This window comes from Taudactylus pleione, unplaced genomic scaffold, assembly GCF_031769625.1.
Source record: "Taudactylus pleione unplaced genomic scaffold, aTauple2 ptg000421l, whole genome shotgun sequence".
NCBI classification, from domain to species: domain Eukaryota; kingdom Metazoa; phylum Chordata; class Amphibia; order Anura; family Myobatrachidae; genus Taudactylus; species Taudactylus pleione.
The window spans coordinates 1,011,850-1,035,727 of record NW_028284823.1 but is presented as its reverse complement, the minus strand read 5'-3'; the positions used below and the strand labels follow the sequence as shown (position 1 = coordinate 1,035,727).

General features: G+C 42.0%; 1 protein-coding gene across 1 annotated transcript in view; it reads left to right on the top strand.

Annotated features, from left to right (window-relative positions):
• ACBD6 (acyl-CoA binding domain containing 6) overlaps positions 1-23,878 on the top strand; it is an 85,651-nt gene that overhangs the window by 58,372 nt on the left and 3,401 nt on the right. Inside the window, exon 6 of the mRNA XM_088447136.1 lies at positions 522-611. Within this exon, the coding sequence (XP_088303262.1) occupies positions 522-611 (90 nt within the window). The remainder of the gene's footprint in view (positions 1-521; positions 612-23,878) is intronic.

Below are 23,878 nucleotides of genomic sequence, written 5' to 3'. Positions count from 1 at the left end.
ATTTCACTTTAATATGGTCAACTCATTCAGGGGATTTTATCTGGCTGCTAACAAGTGGCTGAAGCTCCAGTGGACAGTATCTACTAATGTAGCCTGTAATTACCATGATTAATCCACACATTACAGCCATCTGACATGGTCTCTGATGTGACCTGTCATGTAGTGTGGGACTTGGAAAATTATGAGAGAGACAGTCTTACTACAAAATCATCAATTCACCGATACATTGCAGCATTAAGAGCAGATGGGTGCTAGGCCGATTAGCGTCCTTCCCACTGTCCATTTTTTTTATTTTTCCCCTTAATAGAAAAAAGATTACATTTTCTTAGCCCATGTCACCCTATTCTGGACAAAAAGGAATAACATAGGGAAAGACACAAGCCATAAATTCTTTAAATGTTTTGTGATTATCCCTCAAAGGTACAGAGTTGTCCATGTACTGTAAGTGAACTATGGTAAAAATGTTGTATATAATGTATAATATTGGAATCCTGTATAAATATGGCCTGTTGTTTCTTTAGGGTCGTAGCCTCTTGCACTGGGCCTGTGACCGAGGGCGTACAGAACTAGTATCAATACTTCTGTTTCATAATGCTCACATAAATATGCAGGTAAGGATGTGTTGGGGATTATGTGGATTAAAGGGGTTGGGTAAGGGATCCCGGCGGTCAGGATGCCGACAGATTTCCAGTTTGTCCATCTTGGAAGAAAACATTCCCAATTTGAAATAAACGGTGCCCAAAGCTGGGTACACACTATACAATTATAGGTCTGATCAGCCGATAATTGTATGATCGGCCCGATAATTATATAGTTGTGTATGCAGGAGCGTTGGCAAATAACGGCTTCATGCGCCCCTGCAAACTGTCAGATCGGGATGTTGCATCATATGAGCTGCACACTTGGTCCAACCGATCCCGTTGAGATCAAAGGAAAGTACACACTGCGCATGAAATTGTGCGCACTGATCCTATAAACGCTAGGTCTTATCCGAGTGTTTATCGGATTGGCAGCGCCTGTCCGCATAGTGTGTACCTAGTTTAGAAAGTACTGGTCACCTACACTGTAAGCTTCACCCATAGCCCTAAGAAAGCAAGCCTACCAAATCAGTAATAAGCAGCAGTATCGTTGATGGGAATGGGATTGAAATGCTGGCAGCTGCCCGACAGGATCAAGATTACGACAGAGGCTGGTAAGTGCCCTAACCTCCCCTGTCGTCATCCCTGGTTAAATGTCTGTTTAAGTGTTGTGTACGGAACAATATTCTATGTTTCTGTACATTCAGCAATAGGTATGGAAAGCGCTCTACCAATAGGAACCTGAACCTCGTGGTTTTCTTCTATAAGCATAAACCAAAAAACAAGACCTGTTCCTCTTATAAATGGTGAATATATTTCTCTAGCCATAGCTACCGGTATTCTGTCATCTGTCTTCCATTCAGGTAAATAATGTAGGATGGACTAAGGATTATTAAGTGTAAGTGCGGTATAATGGAGGGCATTTTCTTTCCATGGGTGTCTCTGCTCCAAAGAGAACCGACAGGGTGTTTGGTTGTGTTCGGTTATGCTTTTTTGTGTTCAGATTATCTGCCATTCTTTCAGGTTATATGCGTGTATATTTACTACTTCAGGTACTGCTTCGTAGTACTTGGTAACCTCAAGGATGGACTGTATGTTGTTTCTAGATTGTATTTATGACCTTTAATAGAAGCACCTTGAAATGATTGATTAATGTTTGTGAAACACCCCTTATTACACTGAAAGCATCTTCCATGATGGGATTCATGATGACTCAGCCAAGACAGAAGGGTTTATTTACTTATTTACGATTATCTGTGTTTTGCCCGCAGAAATTAATACAGCACTACTAGTAAGTGCAAAACACACCTGGTTTTGCACTTTTTGAGGGGCACAAAATCTGTGACTTTGAAAAGCCGCTGTTTTATAAACCCCAAAAGATTTAGAAAGATTTAGAAATATAGATCAGATCTCCAGAAAACAGAAATATATAGGATTTTAATAAAGGGAAATGCAGAGTCAATGTCAGGCGGCAGCGGGTATAAAGGCTACAAGCTGGGGTACACATTTAACGATATTTCGCCCGCCACGACGGATTGGGCCGACATATCGTCAATCGTGCACTGTGTTCCAACTGTCGGCCGCGGGGTCAGCGGCCACATGGTCAGGTTGTCCCTACATGCAGCTCAATCTGATGATGCGACTGGCGGTTTCATGCACAGGGATGCGGCAGGGACTGACATGTTGAGCACCTAATCGTCTATTGTGTACCGGCCGCCCATATGTAGGCCTGTCTGTGAGGCGGTCACCTGTCGTATTTCTGGGTACACATAACATTTAATGTGTACCCAGAAATACTAACCTGTTCCTTCTGAAGCTGAGAGTTGCTTTTTACCAGTTCACTGAAGCTCGTTATCCTATGAGAACAGAAGCCACACGGAGCCATATGTGCTGCTACATTAAAATAGTTCTCATACATTCAAATGGTTTGCACTGGTCTATTCCCAACATGACAGCTCTCACCCACCATGTTGATAAACTTACAGCTTTTCTTTTTTTTTTCTTGTCCTCAAACCAAAAGCCAGAAGAATACATTGTTTTGGATGATCACCTTATTGATGCCTTTTAAAGTTAATACAAGTTAATTTCCTTTGATGTTATGATTAGTAAGGGCTCTGTGCTGGCTAAGTGTTTCTTGTCCTTTCTAGTCCAAGCTCTAAGTGCTTTGCTGTGTTTCACTGCAGGTTTTTGCTGGACATTTTTTTTCAGTCATAACTGCTAAAGTTTTGGGGGTTGGGAATAAACCTGTAGACTGGTTTCAGAGGTCACCCAAAATAAGCAGCCAGAGGGGAACCCCTGACATAAGCCAGAAATGGCAAAAGTGGTTATAAATAGATTGCGTTGGGGGATAAAGTAAGTGGCAGGGTGAGGGGCTCTTTAAAGCTTTCAGAGGAAGACAATCCAGAGATAATAAATAGCAGAGTGAGCGTCTCCGCGGGGAGAGATTCTCACAAACAACATTATTATTGAACGCTCAATCCATTGCCAAATCCATCTCATTAGTGACAACAACCTGCAGCCGAGTGATCCTGAGGTCTGAGAGATTTTCCTGCTCCCAAGTCTTTGCTAGGAGAACAGCAGGCGGTTTCCCGTAACATCAAGTGACCGGATCGCCATTAGAGCTCGGCCTATGTTGAAAAATTATAGCTTTCTTATTTAAATTGCAGATCGGCTGTTTTTAAAGCAGAATCATGTTGTGCTCTCTGGAGGTGGATAAACAGCAGCCGACTATAACGCTACGGGCTAGTAATAGAGACCCTTACTAGGACCTTCAGCTTGTTTGGATTTTGTAAAATAAAATGAAAACAAAATTGGAGTATTCAGTATTTATATTGAATCAATTAGTTACGAGGTTCATGGGGAACTAGGTGTAAGGCTTGTCCGAGCAGGATAACCTCACTAGTTTTTTTGCTGGGTCCCCATAGAGGAATGAGCGGAAACGAGTGAGGTTTTCCCTGCAGCAATAACGAAGGAACCTGGCACTTAATTGAATGTCCCCCTTATGATCGCTATGTAAATATAATTGTTTTAAATGCAAAAATTGTATGCAGTGTGTATGTATTTTTATCTTTCAATGTACAGTGCTTTTTCCTTTACAGTTTGTTCTTTCTCCCTAATTCCAGCATCTGATTTTATAAAACTGATGTCATGGTGGTTTGGTCAATTGATATTGGCAGTGAATGAGTGATGCCACAGGCCAGCTATCAGTCAGGATTCCAGTCTGTTCCTTAGATTAAGTCCGGGAGGGGTAAAGAGGTCTTGGTAACTGTAATGAGCACAGGCAGAGTGAGGCACGAGGTCAGAGCTCCGGCTGTATTGGATTCAGATTCATAAGTTAATTGAGGGCAGAGAACCCCCTCCTAACTGCTCTCACCGCAGATCAATAACCATAAATATCTCTCCCAAAGGACACTGCTCCACCTCCCATTTGTACCTTCCCAGCACATAGCTAGAGCCTGACCTACAGGTGTAAGACTAATCACTCTAGAGCAATGTACTTGCCAGCACGCTGAATACATGGTAACTGGTATACATGTATCACTTCACATGCCAGTATTGGTTACAGGTATGTTTATAGTCGCATATATCACATATACAAACCTCTGGTCTGTTGCCTGTTGTTCTTTGAGTTGAGGAACATAGTGATTCTTTCTGGGAGTGTTAGAATGTGGACGTGATGATGTATGATGGTGTTTTGGTGGTTTCCGTGTGATTTGGATGGGGTGAAGGACACCCTAGGATTAGTGTGCACAGGCATGTTTCTGTCCCTCTCTGATTGGCAAGGTTACTGCTGAGAGACTGCAGCTTTCCCAGCTGATTTGATTAGACCTCCAGCTTTATCCCTTCCCCGGCCCCCTCCACCCAGCACCTCCTGATCCTTTTAGCACAGACCCTCTCTCCAATAACCATTGCAACATCTTGTGCTCTCTTTTCATGCTCAATTGTAACATCTCACACGGCAGATTAGGAAACTCTCAGAGAGGATTAGCAGGCGATAGCACAACATGCACCGTGACACTCCTTTTCAGCTTTCTAAACCTCCATGTCATTCCATTTTATAGGTTTCCAAATCCCACGGGAGGCAGATACTATTACATATAGTACACAAATGCCACAACAATTATAATTCCATCCTGTATCAAAGCTGCTGCTTAAATGGACTTTCACGGTAACTTCACTAAACAAATTGTTTAACATTTTGTTTGTTGGGCCAAAGAAACTAACAAGAAGAGATTTCCTGCTGTTCCTCCATATCCAACAAGGCTCAACAACTGGGGGCAATGTGCTAAGTGGTGACTACCTTCTGCTGCATCTACTTTGTCTACATTTAGGGGTAATTCAGTTCTGCACAATGGCCTCAAAGTGTCTACAGAACAGTCCAGTGAAGGCACTTCGCTACCAGTATATTCGCTCTGTTTTTCCTCTCACCGCGCAGAGATGCACAGAAAATTAGTGAAATTCATCTACCGTATTAGACCGTAATGTTCACAGCTGGACATCACTGATTTAATTCCCTCCTAAGAATGAGATTTGTGGTTTTAAAATGACAATGTTTTGTTCATGCCAAAAAGTTTTAGGGCATATGTACTATAGGTTCTATCTGTGGCATGTGCTCTCATGTACTGTTGCGTAATCACTGTATCCGTCCACATGACCAGTGAACACTAGGACAGATATGTCTGCAGACATATCTGTCCCACAGCAAGTGTGTACGGGCGGTCTGCAGTCCGCCCGTACACACGCAGCCACGGGGAGGAGGATGGGACACATGGGCAGAAGCAAGATGGGTGTTCAGTGTGTATGAATGACCATCATCTGCAGATCACTAGATCTGCAGATTAATCTGTATAGTGTGTACCCAGCATTAGAGGGGAATTCAATTGTTTTTACGGGCAGCTGTTTTTTTGTTTCTGCTGACTGGTGCAGACACATGAATTATGATCGTTGTCACCTGAGGTGGCAAGCAGAAATTGGCGGAAACTTCCTCTCTGGGTGCAATAAGCAGGACTTTAGCCAGGTTTAGCCGCTTTACGTGTCTAAAACTGGTCTATTTGGATGCGACATGCGCAAAAAAACTAAAACAATTTTCAGTTTAGATGGGCAATCGAGTTCGCAAAAAGAGTTGAATAGTTAATAGTGGTGGTGCTCCCCAATAGGGAATTGGTAAATTCAGGAGAGAAAATAGGAAGATATATACTCTTTTGGATGGGACACTTCTGCAAAGAATGAGTAGTCTTAAATGTAACACTTATTAGTGTATAAAGTCGTTAAAATATCACTTATAAAGTGGAACATATTATAGATTATGTAGATTGACTGACTAGCAAAGAATGGCGAAAAGTATAAGAGACAATAAAAGAGTACAATACTAGTGACAACAATCGCGTATAAATATTTAAAATGCACCAGGTATAATAGGAGGTCTGTATTCCTCAACATTGTTTCTGCAATTCAGAATCAGATGGTACATCTCCAGCATAGATCAGTGTGAAAATAGAAGAATAGTATGATAGTAGCAGTTGCTTTCCACATTCTGCTGCTCACCATGTGCCAAATTAGCGGGGTAGGGCAATTTTGGATATTTGCTGAACCCTCCAATGTCCCTATCCTGCAATACACACCTTGTATAGAGGAATTTATACATTTTCTTGGCCACTAGTGCCTCTGTCAGATACCTTTAAAAGATCAGTCATTATCTCAGTGCAGTGGTTACCAAACTTTTTTGAATTACTGTGCCCTAGAGTATCAGCATTTTTTATGGTACCCCTAGGCCAAAAGTTTCTTATTGAGGAATTCTGCAAAAAGTATTAAATTCAGTACATTTTGCATGCTGTCATCCTTAAGTTCAGTTATGTGGTGGTGGACAGGGTTGTGCTTCAGTTTGCCCTCATATATTTGGCAAAACCAGAGCTGATGGCTGCCAATTACATGGACCATAAATAATTTGATTTTGTCTTGAACCACCAACCCATGGCACTCCTCAAAGTGCGTCACAGCACTCAGTTTGGGAATCCGTGTCTGCGTGTGTTTTCAGAAGTATACACTTTTATATTTTCTTTGTTTCAACTCTGTGTACTTTATGGCATATTTTTCTATTTGAATATCAGTGAGACATATTGGTTTGAAGTGTTTATTTGGATGATAATTTTGTTTGCTGCACAACTATTCTTCTAAGATTTAAATAATATTTTATCTCTGTACTTTTGCTGCACGACTGCTCTAAAATATAAGGGAAATATATTCTGTTTGATATTACGTCAATTGAGTTTTTCTTAATGACTCAGTACCAATAATCTCACTGGATTGCCAGCATTATTCTTGTTAGCTAACCAACTACCCTTACCTTAACCTGTCTTGTGACAACAGTGGCACGGTCTACTGGAGTAGTTCTCTCATTGGCTGTTCAGTGCCCTTGAGGCAAACAGCTGAAAGCGGAAATGAGAAGGGAGATTTAACTGCAGAATCCTTTTCTTATTTTACTTTAACTAGGATAGCTGCTAAAACTCACCTTTCACAATTTGGCAAATGATGAGCAGCAGAATCTGAAAAGCAACTCCACACTATACTACTATTTTGCTATTCTCACATTGATCTATGCTGGAGATGCACTACTTGATTTTGATTATACAGCACTATCTTCTATTTATATCTGGTGCATTTTAATTATTTGTATGTGATTGTTGTAACTTGTATTGTATCCTCTGGATGTAGTCGGTATCCCGGGATGCGGGATGCTGACAGTCAGAAGACTGGGAGCCGAAATCCTGACAGGTCGGAATCCCGGCACCAGTACCAACCGCCGGCATCCTGAAGGTAAGTATTGGGTTGTTAGGGGGGAGGTTAAGGTTAGGCATTAGGCGGAGGGTTATGGTTAGGCATCGGGGAGGTTGAGGATTAGGGAGGGGGAGGTTAGGTTTAGGCACCAGGGAGGGTTAGGGTAGGGGGTTAAATAAATACTTACCGCTGTTCTCTATGTGTCAGGATTCTGGCTGTTGGGATGCCGCTGTCGGTATTCTGACCAGCGGCATCCCGACAGCCAGGATTTCATACTAAACCCTTACCCTCTTTTATATAGTTTCCTTTTTGCCACTCTCACTATCACGTTTTGGATTGCTGTGCAGTTCTGGACATGTGATCTTCACCTCACAGTTCAGCACCTAAATAATCTATTATTTGTTAATGTTCCATGTTGTAAGTGACATTTTAAATGAAGAACAATGGAGGAGAAAGATGGCGCAGTGTAGTAAACTGTTGAATCTGGTGGCAATAACCCAAACAATATAGAACAATGATATATATTGACTACAGAAGATTCTATAGTAAAAATATTAACAATTATTTATTGATACATCAGTGAAATTGTCACTATTGACTGAAGATTAAGAGTGCACCTGGATTCTGTTTGAACTCCTGGGTGGAGTGAGTCTCTCCAAATTGTTGGTATTACCAAGTTTGATGCGAGGAAGAGTTCCTTCCCAAATGGTATGAGGTGGCACAGTGGAAATATCCATATTAATGGTGGCCTTTTCACTGCAGCCTGTGCTGACCCATCTGGGAGTAGGAGTCACCGGAGTATTGCAGGGATGCTAAATTTGGTGGAAAAATCAAATGTTCTCGATTATGTCACATTTATTAGATACACACAAATAACAAAAGTGGTAATAGCTATATCTGCAAAAAGGGAGATGAGTGAAAATGTAAAAAATTCTCTATAGAATTTGAAATATTCTCATCATATTCATATTCAAAATAATAATAAAACTACAGAAATGCTTAAACTGCAGAAACTAATAAAAGATAAATGTAAAATCATTTGCTTTAGGGAAATAGAATGTTGACGCTTTCAGTTTGTACAGTGTCTCATTGGTCTCTCTAAAAAGGAATCATCAGTAGTCCCCCATCATTGCAGGGTCCCAGAGTCCTTGGTAGCGATGCTCCATTGTCAGAATGTCTTGATGAAAGCGTTCCCCCTATTCATCACTTACACTACCCAGGTTGTCAGGGAAAAAGTCTAGATGGTAATGTAAAAGGTGAATTTTAAGTGACATTCTACAACCCATATTCTTGTAGTTGTCCAATAGTTCATTCACGATGGACATGTAGTTGGCCTCTTTTCTGTTCCCTAAGATTCCACGCACATCAGCGTTAAGAGGACCAAGCAACCGACTCTATTTCTGTCAATTTACAGGGACAAATGCAGGATTTCTAGAGTGGGGTTTCCAAATGCTGATTTTAGAGTGAATGGGGCCAGTCCATGAAGAGGCCATAATTAACATTTATCCAGCTTTAATACAGTATACATTATACAAAGTATATTGTGTGTCATATTCCAGCATATACAGGACTAACGATCACAGTAAGCTATTAGGTGTGGCAGTAGGGCCATCCTGCCTGAGCTAAATGTCTTTATCCCACATGTGGGCACCATTTCTGAGCATGGGAGCAAGTCCGGGGGAGCAGCAGAAGAACTTAGACCTACCCCGGACATATGTATATATTGGTCTCCTCATGCATTGGATAGTGTATTGTTATATGCTATTAATAATTAACCCTGATGGTCTATAGCAGTGATTTTCAACCATTTTCAGCACAAGGCACAAAACACAAGATTTTAAAATTATTAAGGCACACTATGCGGCGATGCGACATGCATGACCAATGAAAAAATAAACACATTGGCTCCCACTTAACAAAAATACAGACTACATTGGCCTCTACAGGAATAAAACACTACATTGGCCTCCACTGGAATAATACACACTACATTGGCCTCCACAGGAATCAAACACACTACATTGGCCTCCACAGGAATAATACACACTTCATTGGCCTCCACAGGAATAATACACACTACATTGGCCTCCACAGGATTATAACACACTACATTGGCCTCCACAGGATTAAAACACTCTCTACATTGACCTCCACAGGAATAAAACACTCTACATTGGCCACCACAGGAATAAAACACTCTACATTGGCCTCCACAGGAATAAAACACACTACAGTACAAGTGCACTGTGCTGACCACCACGGCACACTTGACAACCGCTCGCAGCACACTAGTGTGCCGCATCACAGTGGTTGAAACCGCCGGGGTTATAGCAGTGCACTCCTAACAGTGCATGTTTTCCCGATCTCCTAGTTGGTGCACAGGTGTATTTATTACTGACTAATGCTGGGTACACATATACACATATATTGGGCGATCAATTGATCGGCCAATTTATATCTTTTGTGCGTCGGCCAGTCAACGTCATTCAGACATTTCGCGTTGGCTGTGCTCCACAGCCGATGCCCAATATATCTGCAAATATATTGAGGCATTGCTGTGTATACGGGCGTTCAGCAGACCGCCCGTACACTTGCAGCAGGAGAGGGGGGAACGACGTCCCCCGGCCAGCGGAACAAACAACCAGATGACAGATGATGGTTGTTCAGTGTGTACAACCATTGTCTGCAGATCCCTCGATCTGCAGATATATCTGTTATCTGTGTACCCAGTTACACATGTTAAAAGATCACAGGTGGTGCTAATTATTTCATTTGTCATACTGAGAAACACATGCAGCATTAGTAAAATTCTATATTACCATTTCTATTGTGGTTAAGGTGTGGGCTGGAGGAGGGAGGTTTCCAGTAACTGGAACCCCCTCCCTGCCTATGATTTAGTATAAAAAATGTAATCCGTAAGCAGTTTCCTTATTTGGGGGCCAACAAATATGCCTTCTCTTAGCTTTGCTTAACTTCGAAAACTAAGGCCCTCATTCAGAGCCGTACGCTCTGAGCAGAGCGCACGCTCTGAATGAGGGCCGCCCTCCATGAAAATGGAGCATCCTCCTGGACGCTCGTATAGCTGTGGGTCACCACCCACAGCCTATACGAGCGTGCATTTTGATGGCCGCGATGGTCGTGACCATCGCGACCATCGAAACTGCGAGCCGGAGCCTGCGGTTGAGGTTTTCAACCGCAAGCTCCGGAGTGATTTTGGCTCTATCAGAGCCAAAATCACTCCCACTGACATCACTAGTGATGTCAGTGGGCCGGCTTCTGACGGGAGGCGTTCCCGTGGGAACGCCCCTGTCAGGGAGGCGAGCCCCCGGCACGCCCACCAAAGGGGGCGTGCTGTCAATCAACATCGACAGCACGCCCCCTTTGATCAGACACAACGAGCGAAGGACTTTCCTTCGCTCGTCGCGTCTGGCGCATGCGCACGACGGAGCTCCCTCCGTCGTGCGCATGCTCAGTGAAGAACATCGACCCACTTGCGAGCGGACAGCCGTGGGTCTGAATCAGGCCCTAAATTCTTCATTAGGCCTAAAGGTCCATACACACATAAAGATTTTTTGAACGATTTAACCATAACAACATTATCATTAAATCGTATAAAGAAATCCTTCAGTTTTTGGAGGGGTGAAAGATGAACGGAAATCGTCCAAGCGCGCTCCCGTTTGTAGTCTGTAGTTCATCGTCCATTCTGACTGTCCAACATAACGATTTTCGTTCAGAAAATCGTTCATGTTGTACAGAATGAATGAAGTCCCTTCACTGTGCGCATGATTAAAATATCGTTCATTAAAATCGTTGACAAAATCCTTCATTAATTTAGTAACCAACTATTTTAGTCAACGATTTTCGTTCACTTTGTCAAGGGAAAATCATTAACGAAAATCGTTGGTTTCTAAAATCGTTGTGTGTATGCAGCTTAACTTATGTGTGAAGCTGGGGTTAAATAACTTTATTCGGCTCAACCAATGGAGTGTACGTGCTATTTTTTTCTCTCCAGCAACATTAGGTTTCTGTGATATGGTGATTTTTAGGGTTCGTACTGTCCCATAAACACAGAAGACAGCAGTACTTTTTTGAATCCACCTTGCAAACCTAACAGCAGTGCAACTACCTTTTTGTCACAACACAGATTCCATCCATGATCCTTATACTTGATTCCCTCCAACAACACAGCCATACTTTAATAAGCCTCTTTCATGCGTAGGCCAGAGGCACTGAAGAGAGTTTGTTCCCATTATGCACACAAGCCGGTAGCCAGCAAGCAACATGGCATCCCATGGTTCTGCCCCAGGACCAGCATGTGGAGGAGAATGAGGAAGGGGATTCTGATAGAGGATGAGGAGTCTGGGCAGGATGCATACCCTATAGTGGAGACATAAGGGAATCTTGCCGAGCACTTGCTGTGATTAAATACTCATATTTTTTTTTTTTGAATATAGAAAATTTCTGATGGTATATTTGGATCCTCCTAGCAGTTGGTTTTCAATATATAATATACGTTTTTATGTTGAAGTCCCTTTTTGTGATTGATTGTATTATAATTTATAAAATGTGTTGCTATAATGTTTTACACATCCGTTTCTAATGTAAAGAGATTTGGTTTAAACAAGCGCTGGTTCTTATACCTTTTATATTTGGATTGTATGCCCAACATTAAATATAAATTGATATAGATCATGTCAGATAAAAAATGGCTGTTGGGTAGTGTAATGATACTATCAGGGCTGGCTCTAGGGGTGTTCGACCAGTGCGGTCGCACAGGGGCGCCAACCGTAGAGGGGTGACACCCCTCCCCAGCATCCCGATTTAAGCGAGACAGTACTGTCCTGTTCCACTCGCGGGCCAAAGTGGCCAAATCGGGAGGTTGGGGACCCCCGCCGCGGCGGTGTCGGACCCCCAGAGTATGAATGGATGCGCGGCAACCATTCACTGACGGGAGAGGGCTGGTGGAAGCCCAGCCAGTGACGGAGTGCTGGGCTTTACCCCCAGTCTGATGTTATTTGGAGGCGTGCCATGCGGGCACACCTCAAAATAACATCACATAGGGGGCGTGGCCTATGGTAATTAGGCCACACCCCAATTTGGTCACACATGATATTAGGGTGCCTTCTCAAGGGCCAGCACAGGGTGCTCTGAACCCTGGAGCCGGCCCTGGTTACTATGTAGTCAATATATATGTTTGTTCAATATTGTTTGGGTTTTTTTCACCAGATTAATCTTTGTCCTCTTTCTCTTCCACTGTTCTACTTACCTCGACAGGTGACTGTCCCGTATAGAGTGCCAGCATAGTAGTAACTTTGATTTCTGGTCCCGATAGTATTTGCCTACATATCTCTTCACATCTATTGGACTTTTTTCTGTATATTTTAAATAAGACTTAATATACCAATAAAAGTTACACCTTATGCTGGCCATACATGCTACAATTATCGGGGCGATCCGCCCGATATCCGCGGATCGCCCCTATAATTGTAGCGTGTGTGCGGACGACCGAGGGTTAAATATCGCTTGGTCGGACATGCCAGATTGTCCAGCATGCCCGTCCGTTGTGATATTTATGAGTCCAAATCTCAGTGTATGCCGCCGACATCTGCGGCTGGCAGGCTACCAGATAAAATGTCTGTCGGTCTGACAGGCATTTTATCTGGACGTGTATGCCCAGCTTTAGGTGGGCACTTGGTATAAACAAAAAACACTTTTTGATGGGAAAGACTTAGTAAAATATCATAACATGAGGGTACAAATTTAAAAAAAAGAAAGTCTTTTATCTAAAATATTGCTGGAATTGTAACCACATATCTGTTTTATACTGAGTATTGGTAAGGAAATAATTCAGAGAATTGTATTATGTAAGAGCTTTTTACACTGATGTAACAGTAAAAAAGTGGTACAAACTTTGCATCACTCATGGCAAACTTTTACTAACCCAAACCTCAACCTGAAATGGTTTTGGGCTTGCTGTAATTCCCAGTGCTGTGACAGATCTGAGAGTGTTTCAGATACCTGGACTTTATAAGGCTCCTGTGCTGTTTAGTGACACTGACGTTTGCTGGGGCCTAGAACTCGGCCAGTGTGGGGAGAGTGGGAGTAATGGAACTGCTCTTGCAATGTTCCTGGTAATAGGATAAATACAGTGCTTTACTTCAGGATGGTAAATGGGTGCAATCCAATTTCCATGATTCCATCAGCAAAGGCTGAGCACTCTCAGCTGTCACAGGATGAAAGTTATTCTCTGCTGACCCTTCAACCTGCTGCAGAGACTCACAGGGAGGCGGTCGGACAGTTGAGCCTCCTGGTACAGATTACTCCCCCATTCGCTTCTCCGCTGTATTGCCTATAGCAGTGCTCTTTTCCTCTGCGTCCCCATTCATGTCACCTACTGTTCTGACTGCTTGGTACACTGCAACACAGTCTCATCCCTAATATATATTTGGCTCTAATAGGCCTCCCTGCCTTTCTCCAGGCTTTGTTAATCCTCCCCACACCCTTGTTCCCCCTCCCATTGTGCTCCCGCCTCTGATATGGCACAGCCGGTCCTGAGCTGCGATTGTGCTGGCTTTATGCTTCAGATTATACAAAGCAGATTAACCCTTCTAAACCCCTTAGATTTTAATTATTTCTGTATGTATTTATAAAAACTGCAGTCTGCTCTCGGCAGGTCCCACCTGTCCCCTCCTTCCATCTTCCCAGTGCCCCCATTCTGTGTCCTGGATTCATAGATGAATGTTACAGCTTATTTGGGGGGCGTTGAGAGCAGCGGATTCTCCATTTCACTTGTCATCTATGTAATGTCTGTACTTAGAAGTGTCAGTTTTAGAAGACACCGTGCTGGTGGTGGTTTGATGAGGAGTTTCTCCCTACCCCCCCCCCCCCCCACACACACACACACCCCACCACCACCACCACCATTGGTCTTTCCTAATTGTAGCAGTAAACTGTTTGCCAACGTACTATGGGGTCTATTTACTAAGCAGGTAGGAGACAGAGTGAAAAGTGATAAGGTGCCAGCCAATCAGTTCCCAAGTGTTATCTCACAGGCTGTGTTTGAAAAATGACAGGAGCTGATTGGCTGGCACCTTATCACTTTTCACTCTGTCTCCTAACACTGCTTAGTAAATAGACCACTATATCTTATAGGATGTATCCGTTTATTGAGTAATGTACATATTATATTGGCCACACATTGTGTGATCTGTTTGGGTGATTTGATCATTTCACCTAAATGGACTTTATATTGCTGAGTGTTTGGGGGGAAACAACCAGCTGTATTGGTCGAAATCCAAACTGCTTTATTTAAAATTGTATATGACGTGCTGGGAAATTCCGTTATCAGATGTCTGCCCTCTGCATGAGTGTCAGTCGCTGGCTGGCAACAGCACTTGGATCGCACACGATCCAGTTTTTCTTCACTTGTCATCATATACGGGTCTGTGTTGCTGATCCACCATGTGCCTGCCTTAAATGAAGAGATGTGGACATTTGGCGTTCAGTGCAAACAACCAGCTTGGTATGTGCATCTGCATGACTAAACCAGTCATAGGATACTTGGGATTTGTGGTCTCTGCACTGCACCTTTTGATTTTCAATTAACGCACTGTAGCAGTTCCTGTAGTGGAGTTTGTGCAGCCCCCATTTAACTTAAGCTGGTTTTCTTGGGAACTGACACATTTACAGTGTGATCATTTCCTGCACGCTCATTAGTCCTGTGAATGTAGATCTGTCACAAGGAACCCATCACAACAGCATTTTGGTGCAGTTGGAGTTGCCATGGCTGCCTAATATAGTACATGCTGATATGACCCTTCCTAATGATCGCCTTTTTATATTGTGCTTAAGCACTGTTTGCATGGGATATACTGGTCTCCATTATGACCTCATGCTACATTTATGTAATCCTGCCTCAAGATTTTTTTTTTTTTTTGCGATGACTGGGGGGTACATATTTATACAGTACTGTAGTAATTTTATTACTCTCTGAAAGGAAAAAATAGTCTTGTGGTTCCTGGTTCGAATAACATTAGAGAGGAATGAAAGCGTAACGCAGGTGGTTCTTATATAGGAACCACTGACAAATTTCTCAAGTAAAAATTAATTTTGTGACTTTTTACTTTAAGGGGGGTTCTCCACCCAGAATATGTTGTTAGTAATCAAATCTGTCTGTGACAGAGGAATTAAATAAACAATATATTGCGAGGGTGCTTAAATGGTCATTTCTTGTTGATGTCATCCCAGCATGTTTAGCCATCTGTAAATGCAGCATCTGAACAATCATGTTGTGTGAATCGGGTTGTCATTATGTTATTCTTTGCTGTGGCTCCTTATATTATTGCACTTGGGCCCAATGCATGTGTGGTAGCAATATGAAAACTGCAATAGAGAATGCCAGTGTTTTCCTACACGTACACAGGGAATGCTCCGTTGTTCTGCAAGATCTTGGGATGGCCTCCGCAGCAGATGCCAGCACTAACTGTGTTAACTGCGGTAAGCATCGGAATAGCATGTATCCAACAGCGGAATTAGTGCTAATAATGTATAAAATAAGTGAACTCATGGTCATTGGTTAGCAAATTATAGTGGGTAGCTTATTTCAGGGGATCTTTTACTTATTAATGCAATAAAGGACCGGGTACACCCTGTACACCTCTGATGGATCTGGGTGATCTAGCAGTGTGAAAAAGGCAAGAGACCGGGGTCCGATACTACATCCAGCCACGCAACATCGTGTGTATTCACACTGCCACGATTATGATAAATATGCAAATACCAAGTCCCCAGCATACTACCAGCTGTCTGTGTGTGACTGCGGTGAGAAAAAGACAAGTATGACATTGGATATCTATGTCGGAATTGGATGTTTACGTCGCGTAGGTCAATGAGGACACATTTGTAAAGACACACACAGTATTAGAGAAAAAAAAACACTTCAATACACAGACAATTTACTTTAAAACACCTTAAATACTTACATGGTCCAAAGATTCTGACGGCCAAATGGAAGCTGTAACAACCCCACACCTGCCAGAAAGTCCCAGAAATAATTTTCTATATTTTGCTGCTAATGCCCTATACTTTAACATTGCGGCTATACGTAATATGAGGTCTTCTCACAGTTACTTGAGGTCAGACCATGGGAAAATGTTAAGAATAAGCGCAATGATCCCACATTTTTACTGTTTGTTTTTTTTCTAAAATTATGCTTCTATATTTTATTTTTCCTTGGTATACTATGGATCCCAAGTGGTCCTAGTGCCAGGACAAGCTGGCACTTGTTTTTCTCAAAGTGTTAGTTTGCCCTAGCAGCCATGTTTGGCAACTGGGAAATGCTGAGACTTAATGATGACTATGTTTTGAAATCCATTTTTATTACTGGGAATCAGATTTTGGGAAGAGCCCTGGTGCCAATATTTTTTTACACAGTCTGTTTTTATTGAAAGAGGACCAAACATATCCAAGTAAAATACAGAAAAGAAGTAGAGTGGATACAGTTAATAACAGTAAATTATTCCATTCCGAATAATACAATTAGATTCATAATTTAATATAAAAAAAACCTCAATATTACTATACAATAAATCAATAAGAAAACCAGAGTAAGAAAAATAAAATAAAAATTAAATTGATAGATATTAAAAATAAAAAATAAAATTTTTGACCAGAATAAGGAAGGAAAATCGGGGAAGGAAAGTCTGAGGGGAAAAGGGGGATTGAGCGGGTTGAGCAAAAGAGAACACATTCTTAAATGGGTTACTCCAACACATCTTCAGAGAGAGCACAAATATACAATACTTAATTACCTCCTAAAAAAGGAAAAACAAACCTGAAATCATGGAAAAACAGATACAGAAACATTATGCGACCCTTTAAACTTGGAGTATTGTGCGGAATTTTTGAACAGCAGCCAGGGAAGCCAGACATCTGTAGAGTCGGTAAGATTATCGTTAGAAAAATATATAATATCCTCCATATCCCTGTAATAATCTATCCTCTTAAATCAGTCTTTGATGGAGGGAGGGGAGGTAGATTTCCACAAAACAGGTATGACAGCTTTAGCCGCATTGTTTAACTGCCTCAATAAAGAATTTTTGTAGGAAGCCGTGGAAGATGGTTATATTTAAAACCCAGAGACCCGAGTCTCTAGGGACTTCTCCAAGTATTAATTTAGAACACTCAAACATTTAACCAAAATGGGATTAGAGAGGGACAGTTCCACCATATATGGAGCATGCTACCCGGAGCAGTTACATCTCCAACAGGTTTTTGTTACCTGTGGAAACATTTTATTTAAAATTACGGGATATCTATACCAGCGTGATATAACTTTATAAAGTATAGAGTAGCTATGCAGGAGGAACTGGCAAAAGTGTTATTAAATACTAACTCCCAATCAATGTCTTGAACTTTGTCATGGAATTCTTTTTCCCAAACTTTAGTAAATACCGGGGGTAATTCGAACAGGTTAGCAATAATTAGTGAATATAATGTAGATACAGTATGAGACGGCGTTTGAGAAGCTGAACATAAGGATTCAAATAAAGTTGGAGATCTATTAAGATCAGAAAGCTTACATGAGGTGGAAATAAAATGTCGTACCTGAAGGTATTTCCAGAAATCTTCAGAAAATTGGGTAAGTTCCACGATTCTTGGAGATCTACAAACGGACGCACCCCTCACGAACTAACCAACTGACCTAATCTAAAATGGCCCTCAATTAACCAACTTTGAAAGGACCGTGAGGAGTATCCCGGAGAGCAATCAGAGTTGCCCAGGAAGGAAGTTAGATAGTGGATGAACTATGAAGGCGAATAGTTAGGGTTATAGTGGGGTGTTTAACAGTTGGGAGCTTAGGAAGCCAAGTAACTATTTCTATAGCCTGAGCCAGGCTACTTTCCTCCAACCTAATCCATTGTCTGGAACCCTTAGCCCGAGTCCATTCCAGAACTCGATTAAGCATAACAGCATGATAATAACTAGTGATGTGGGGAAGCTGTAGGCCACCATCATGTTTACGTCGGTATAGGATAGAATGTTTAAAACGTGGTGTGGAGTTATTCCAGACAAATCTACGAATACTACATTCCATATCAATAAACCATGATGGAGGAATGTGAATTGGAAGGGTTTGCATTAAGTATAAAATCTTTGGGAGGGAATTCATTTTCACCACGTTAATCCTGCCAATCCAGGACAAACGTAAATTACGCCATTTAGTGAAATCATTACGTATAACTTGTAATAATGGAATGAAATTATTAGAGAACAATTGAGATAAATTTTTAGTCAGATATACTCCCAAATGTTTAAGTCTAGTAGGGTGCCAGACAAAAGAGGATTGTTTAAAAAAAAATTCCAAGGATGGAGGTGCATTCAAGCTCATAGCTACAGATTTAGAGTGATTAATTTTAAAGTTGGAAAGCCTGCCAAATCTCTGAAATTCTAGTATAAGGTTTTGGAGGGAGGTAGTCAGATTAGTAATCAATGCTATAAAATCATCAGCGAAAAGAGCTAATTTATATTTCTGACCACCTAATTGGATACCTGAGATATTCGTATTTAGTCGAATGGCCCTCGCCAGAGCCTCCATACACAGGACAAATAAAAGTGGGGAGAGTGGGCACCCCTGCCTTGTGCCGTTTGAAATAGCAAAAGAATCAGAAAGAGAAACCGTTGACCTTGATTTTTTCTGTAGGGGTGTCATATAAAGCTAGAATTCTCTGTAAACAAGCAGGTCCCAAACCCAAATGGCGCAAAAGACCTGACATAAACTCCCAGTCAACCCTGTCGAAAGCCTTTTCTGCATCGGTCGATAAAATAATGGACTGAAAAGAGAGAGATGCTTGGTGTATTAAATTGATAACTTTGGTGGTGTTGTCTCTAGCCTCACGACCCAAGACAAAACCAACCTGGTCATCATGAATCAATTTTGGTAAAAGAGTCCTCAACCGGTTGGCTAGGAGTTTTGCGAAGAGCTTCAAGTCAATGTTTAGTAGTGAAATAGGCCTATAACTAGGACATAAGGTGGGGGCCTTAGCATCTTTAGGTAGGACAGTAATATGAGCCTCCAGCGATTGTTTGGAGAATAGAGTTCTGTCTGAAATTGAATTAAAGGCACGAGTCAGGAGAGGCGCCAATCTGGTGCCAATATTATACCCAGATTGGAGAGAGCCCGCACAGATTGTGAGCTTTTCCCCCCTGGGGAAACCAGCTCTGGTCCCAGCTAGCCTGGGGATGGTCAAACCAATGTTGGGGGGGAACCCTACACTATGGATACCCCCTCAGGCTAGCAACTCCCACTGCTGGTTATTCTGAAATCGGGGGACCCCATGCCGTTATTTCCCCCAGATTTTGGAGTAGCAAGTGAAAAGCTGAATGCACTAGTTAAAAAAAATAGTGGGTCCCCACGCATATTTCTTTAATTTTTAAAAAATTTTGATTCATATATTAACATACATTTATTGCATTAACCTACAATCTATCTCTAAAATCAAAATTGTTCAGTTGTGGGGAAAGTTTCCAACTACACTGGAACGATATTCTGCTGTTTGGGCTGGTTTAAGTCAGTTATGTTTAATTTAACCAACACGTTAGAACAAATGGTTTTTGGTTGCATTTTAGCGTTTTAATACTAACAGCCAATAATCATTCCAACTTCAGATGCAGCAGCGATATTGGACGCAGTGGAACAGTTTTTTGTTTGTTTTTTCTGTGCATGCATCTGAGTTACACCGCTCATACATTCCAGTTTTGTATGTACAGAATCGCAGTACAAATTTGGACGCACGGTAGCAGAAATGTGAGGGGCCTTCTTTGATGGTGAGTGGGAGGTAACGGAAGTGGCTAAATAGACGGACTGAGATGTTGTGTCTTAAAAGTGTCAGCGGCGTGTCACGGAAACCGGTTGCTTACAAAGATGCTGAACCTCTCACTTAGGAGGCCACACTCAGACGGGGGAAACTGCATCTGTCATAGGGCTGGTGCAAGTTTCACTGGTGTATCTAAAGAGCGCACCAAGCGGTATGTGAGCGCTAACACAGATCTACACCAGGGAGGGACTTTGGTACAGTTGGCAGTTTGGAATGATAAGCGTGCAATATATGGCCAGTTTAGGTGCAGCTAGTAGTACAAATGCTAATTACTAACCGCAAAGACAATAGTAGGTAAGATACTCTGTAAAGTCACATAGGGTTTATATCATATAGAGCAGACCAGCACATCTCTAATATCTGGAGTATTGATAATGTGACTAAAGAGGCTAATAACATTTGGTGCAAATATCAGCACAAATCCAAATAAAGCTAATTACTTACTATCATTGCTGCAAACCACCTGCAGTTCTGTTCTCTGCCCTGAACACGACAGTATTGTGGCAGGTAGCGCCTGCTTACTGGATGCACTCTGGGCGGTTGGCAAGACCACTAAATGTGGGCCACTTGGCATGATTGGATTCCTCACTTGTGGAGAATTTGTCCATAGCAAACTATCAGCTTCTACCTACATTTTAAAGAATGTACTTGACAAATACTAGCTGATCGGCTGTTATGGTCAACTTGTCCAGTTCCCCACTCTTTAGGAGGATTGATACATCTTCCCAAGAGGGTGATTCAATTGTGTGGGCGGCAATAAGTAGTGGGCGCCCAGTGTTGCAATTCAATTGTACTGGACGCCCATTATCGCCATCTTCACGCCCTATTAGGCTGGGTTTATCTGTGTAAAACGGCTATCCCATCTAAAGTCCTGGTTAGGGCGCCCTAACCACGGGTTTATCGCACATATTTGTTCGCACCCCCGCTGTGTAAACAATTGAATCGCCCCCCCCAAGAAGTCTCCTATTTAAATGTAAGTCAATTGTGAAGTAATTCCACACATTTTCTGTTGTTGCCGTGCTGCTACGGTTTGATATTGTTTGATGTATCTGAATCCTTTAAAACACTTAACACTTTTGATTACTGATCTGTGTAGCAGAAGCTTTAGGTGCATACAGAAATGGTGTACAAAGTAATCACTTGGTATATTGTTTACATTTATGACCCATTTTGAGACATTTAGAGACCATTCTCAGGCCATATGTGCAGTAGATGATGGGACAAGACCTTTGTTACCTCCTGTGATCCCATCAGACACACTACTCATCTGCTGGGCGCTAAGATGTTAATCCAATCAGGAACGCGTGGCAGGCCTCAGATGCCTGGCTGTTTAAAGGCTGGCACGAGTCTCCCATCCCAACCTCCCACCCACATCATCTGTCCCCTATTCTCTCTGTCCCTGCTTGGGTCAGGTGGAATTCTCAAAGACAGTGGAGCTTTGTGTATCTTTGTATTCATTAACCTCTGTATTCATTCTCCTGGGACAACCCATTAAGGGCACTGTCAAATTAATTTAACCACTGCACTACTGGGTGGTCTGCATAAGTGTTGTCAATTGTCACATTCCTCCTAGTGCAGATCACTTGAAAGGACAATAGCAATGTTTTAATTTTGTATTTTATTTATGGTAATGCACTGTTATGGGAACACTGTTATGGGAAGAAAGTTGTGCTTTGAACAGTGAAGCTATTTTTTTTTTGTTAATTATATAAAAGATGTTGCACAAAGACCAAGGACCTCTATGTTGGACAGTAAATTAGCTGCTTTGTCGCAAAGAGAAAAAGGATTGTAAGAATGTGTCACATCGCCTTGCTATGAGCAGCCTAGCTGGTGTTCAAACTGACTCACGAGATGTCACATTACAACAGATGCAGGTCTGGGAATTTCCAAGACGTCGCCGTACGGTGACGCCACCTACCATTATCTTTACATACTGCTATCCGATGACTTTTGACACTTCACTATATTCTTTTTCCAATGAGCCCCTCCACTTAATGTTTCCTAATCATCATAATCCCGGGTTCATCCCATCCATCGACTTCTCTGTGTAATCTCAGATAAACGTAAAATATTTTTTATTTGGTACGCACACTTATTTTAGAGCACGTGCACCTTATTATTTAACTAACTATACTATCGGGCGCATGTTCTCTCCAACCCCCTTTTTCAGATCACATTCATCTGGCTGCCATACGGAAAGACTGCTGCCGCCTTCAGTAAAAGGATTTGTGTGTTTTAATTTTGTACATTGGGCCTAAATTCGATATCACGCTATTGCCACCAAAAGGCATATATATATATATATATATATATATATATATATATATATATATATATTTTTTATTAGCTGATGTACCCGGTTTCACCTAGGTTGTATATATATTTGCTGATGTACATGGTTTCACCCTAGTAGACTTTAGATATCTACTGTTTCAATTTCCATCTCACCTCTCCAATAACACATTAATACAATGCTATAGTGTAAGATATTACCTTCCCTCACCTGTGTAACTAACACACTCCACTCCCTCAGCTCTGTAGTAACACTTTTCCCTCCCTTGCCCGTGTTGTAACACATTTGACATTCCCCTCCCTCACCTGTGTAGAAATACAATCCCTCCGTCACACCTGTAGTAACACTCGCTTCTGGAGAAACACATTCCCTCGCCTTCACCCCTGTAATAACACATTCCTCTCTCGCCAATGTTGTAACACATTCCCTTCCTTCACCCCGTAGTAAGACATTTGACATTCCCCTCCCACACCTGTGTAGTAACACATCCCCCTCCCTCACTATTCAAATAGAGGAGCCACACCAACTGCCAGTGATGTTTGGCAGCACTTGGGGTGACAGGTGGTGTTTTGCATTCTGAACTGTGCTACAGCCACAATGAGTCAGTCAGGCAGAATATTGCACAGGGGGAGGAAACGTTTTTGCCCTTTTTTACCCCCATAGGAGTCATGCTTCTAGGTACAGAGGTTGGGCTGGGCGTTGATGAGTCAGTGAAACATTCCGTTAAGGCCGGTACACACTAGACGATGTCTAGTGTGTACCGGCCTAGTTAGTGATGGAACCCGACGGGGTTCCAGCATCAGCAAGTGCAACAGCGGGGGCCACGCTGCATTCGGTGGCATGGCTCCCGCTGACTATATCGCCTGTCGGACCTGCATGCAGGTTCGATGGACGATATCTCTGATGATGCACTGATGCTAGCATCATCAACAAGAAAGCCAGTACACACTAGCTGTGGACGATATGTCGACCGATGTGGCGACGTATCGTCTAGTGTGTACCCAGCTTTTGTCAGTTCTCAGGACGTTTGATTTAATAAATATATGTATATTTATATAGTCCTCCATCTTTGATACTATTTAAATGCTCAATGCTCCTTTTATCTTATTGTACTATATATATATATATATATATATATATATATATATATAAATAATGTAGCTGTCAAAGATTATGTAGAGTAAAGCTAGAAAGGGATCGTATTTTTAGCTAAATGTTTAAGTGGATCTGGACTAAATGTGATTTGCAGGTGGATATTTGATGCAGGAGTTAAAAATTTAATTTTTGTCAACTTCTACTGTGATCAGGGCTGGCGACGGGGGGACAAAGGGGACACATGTAGAGGGCCCAGAGATTGC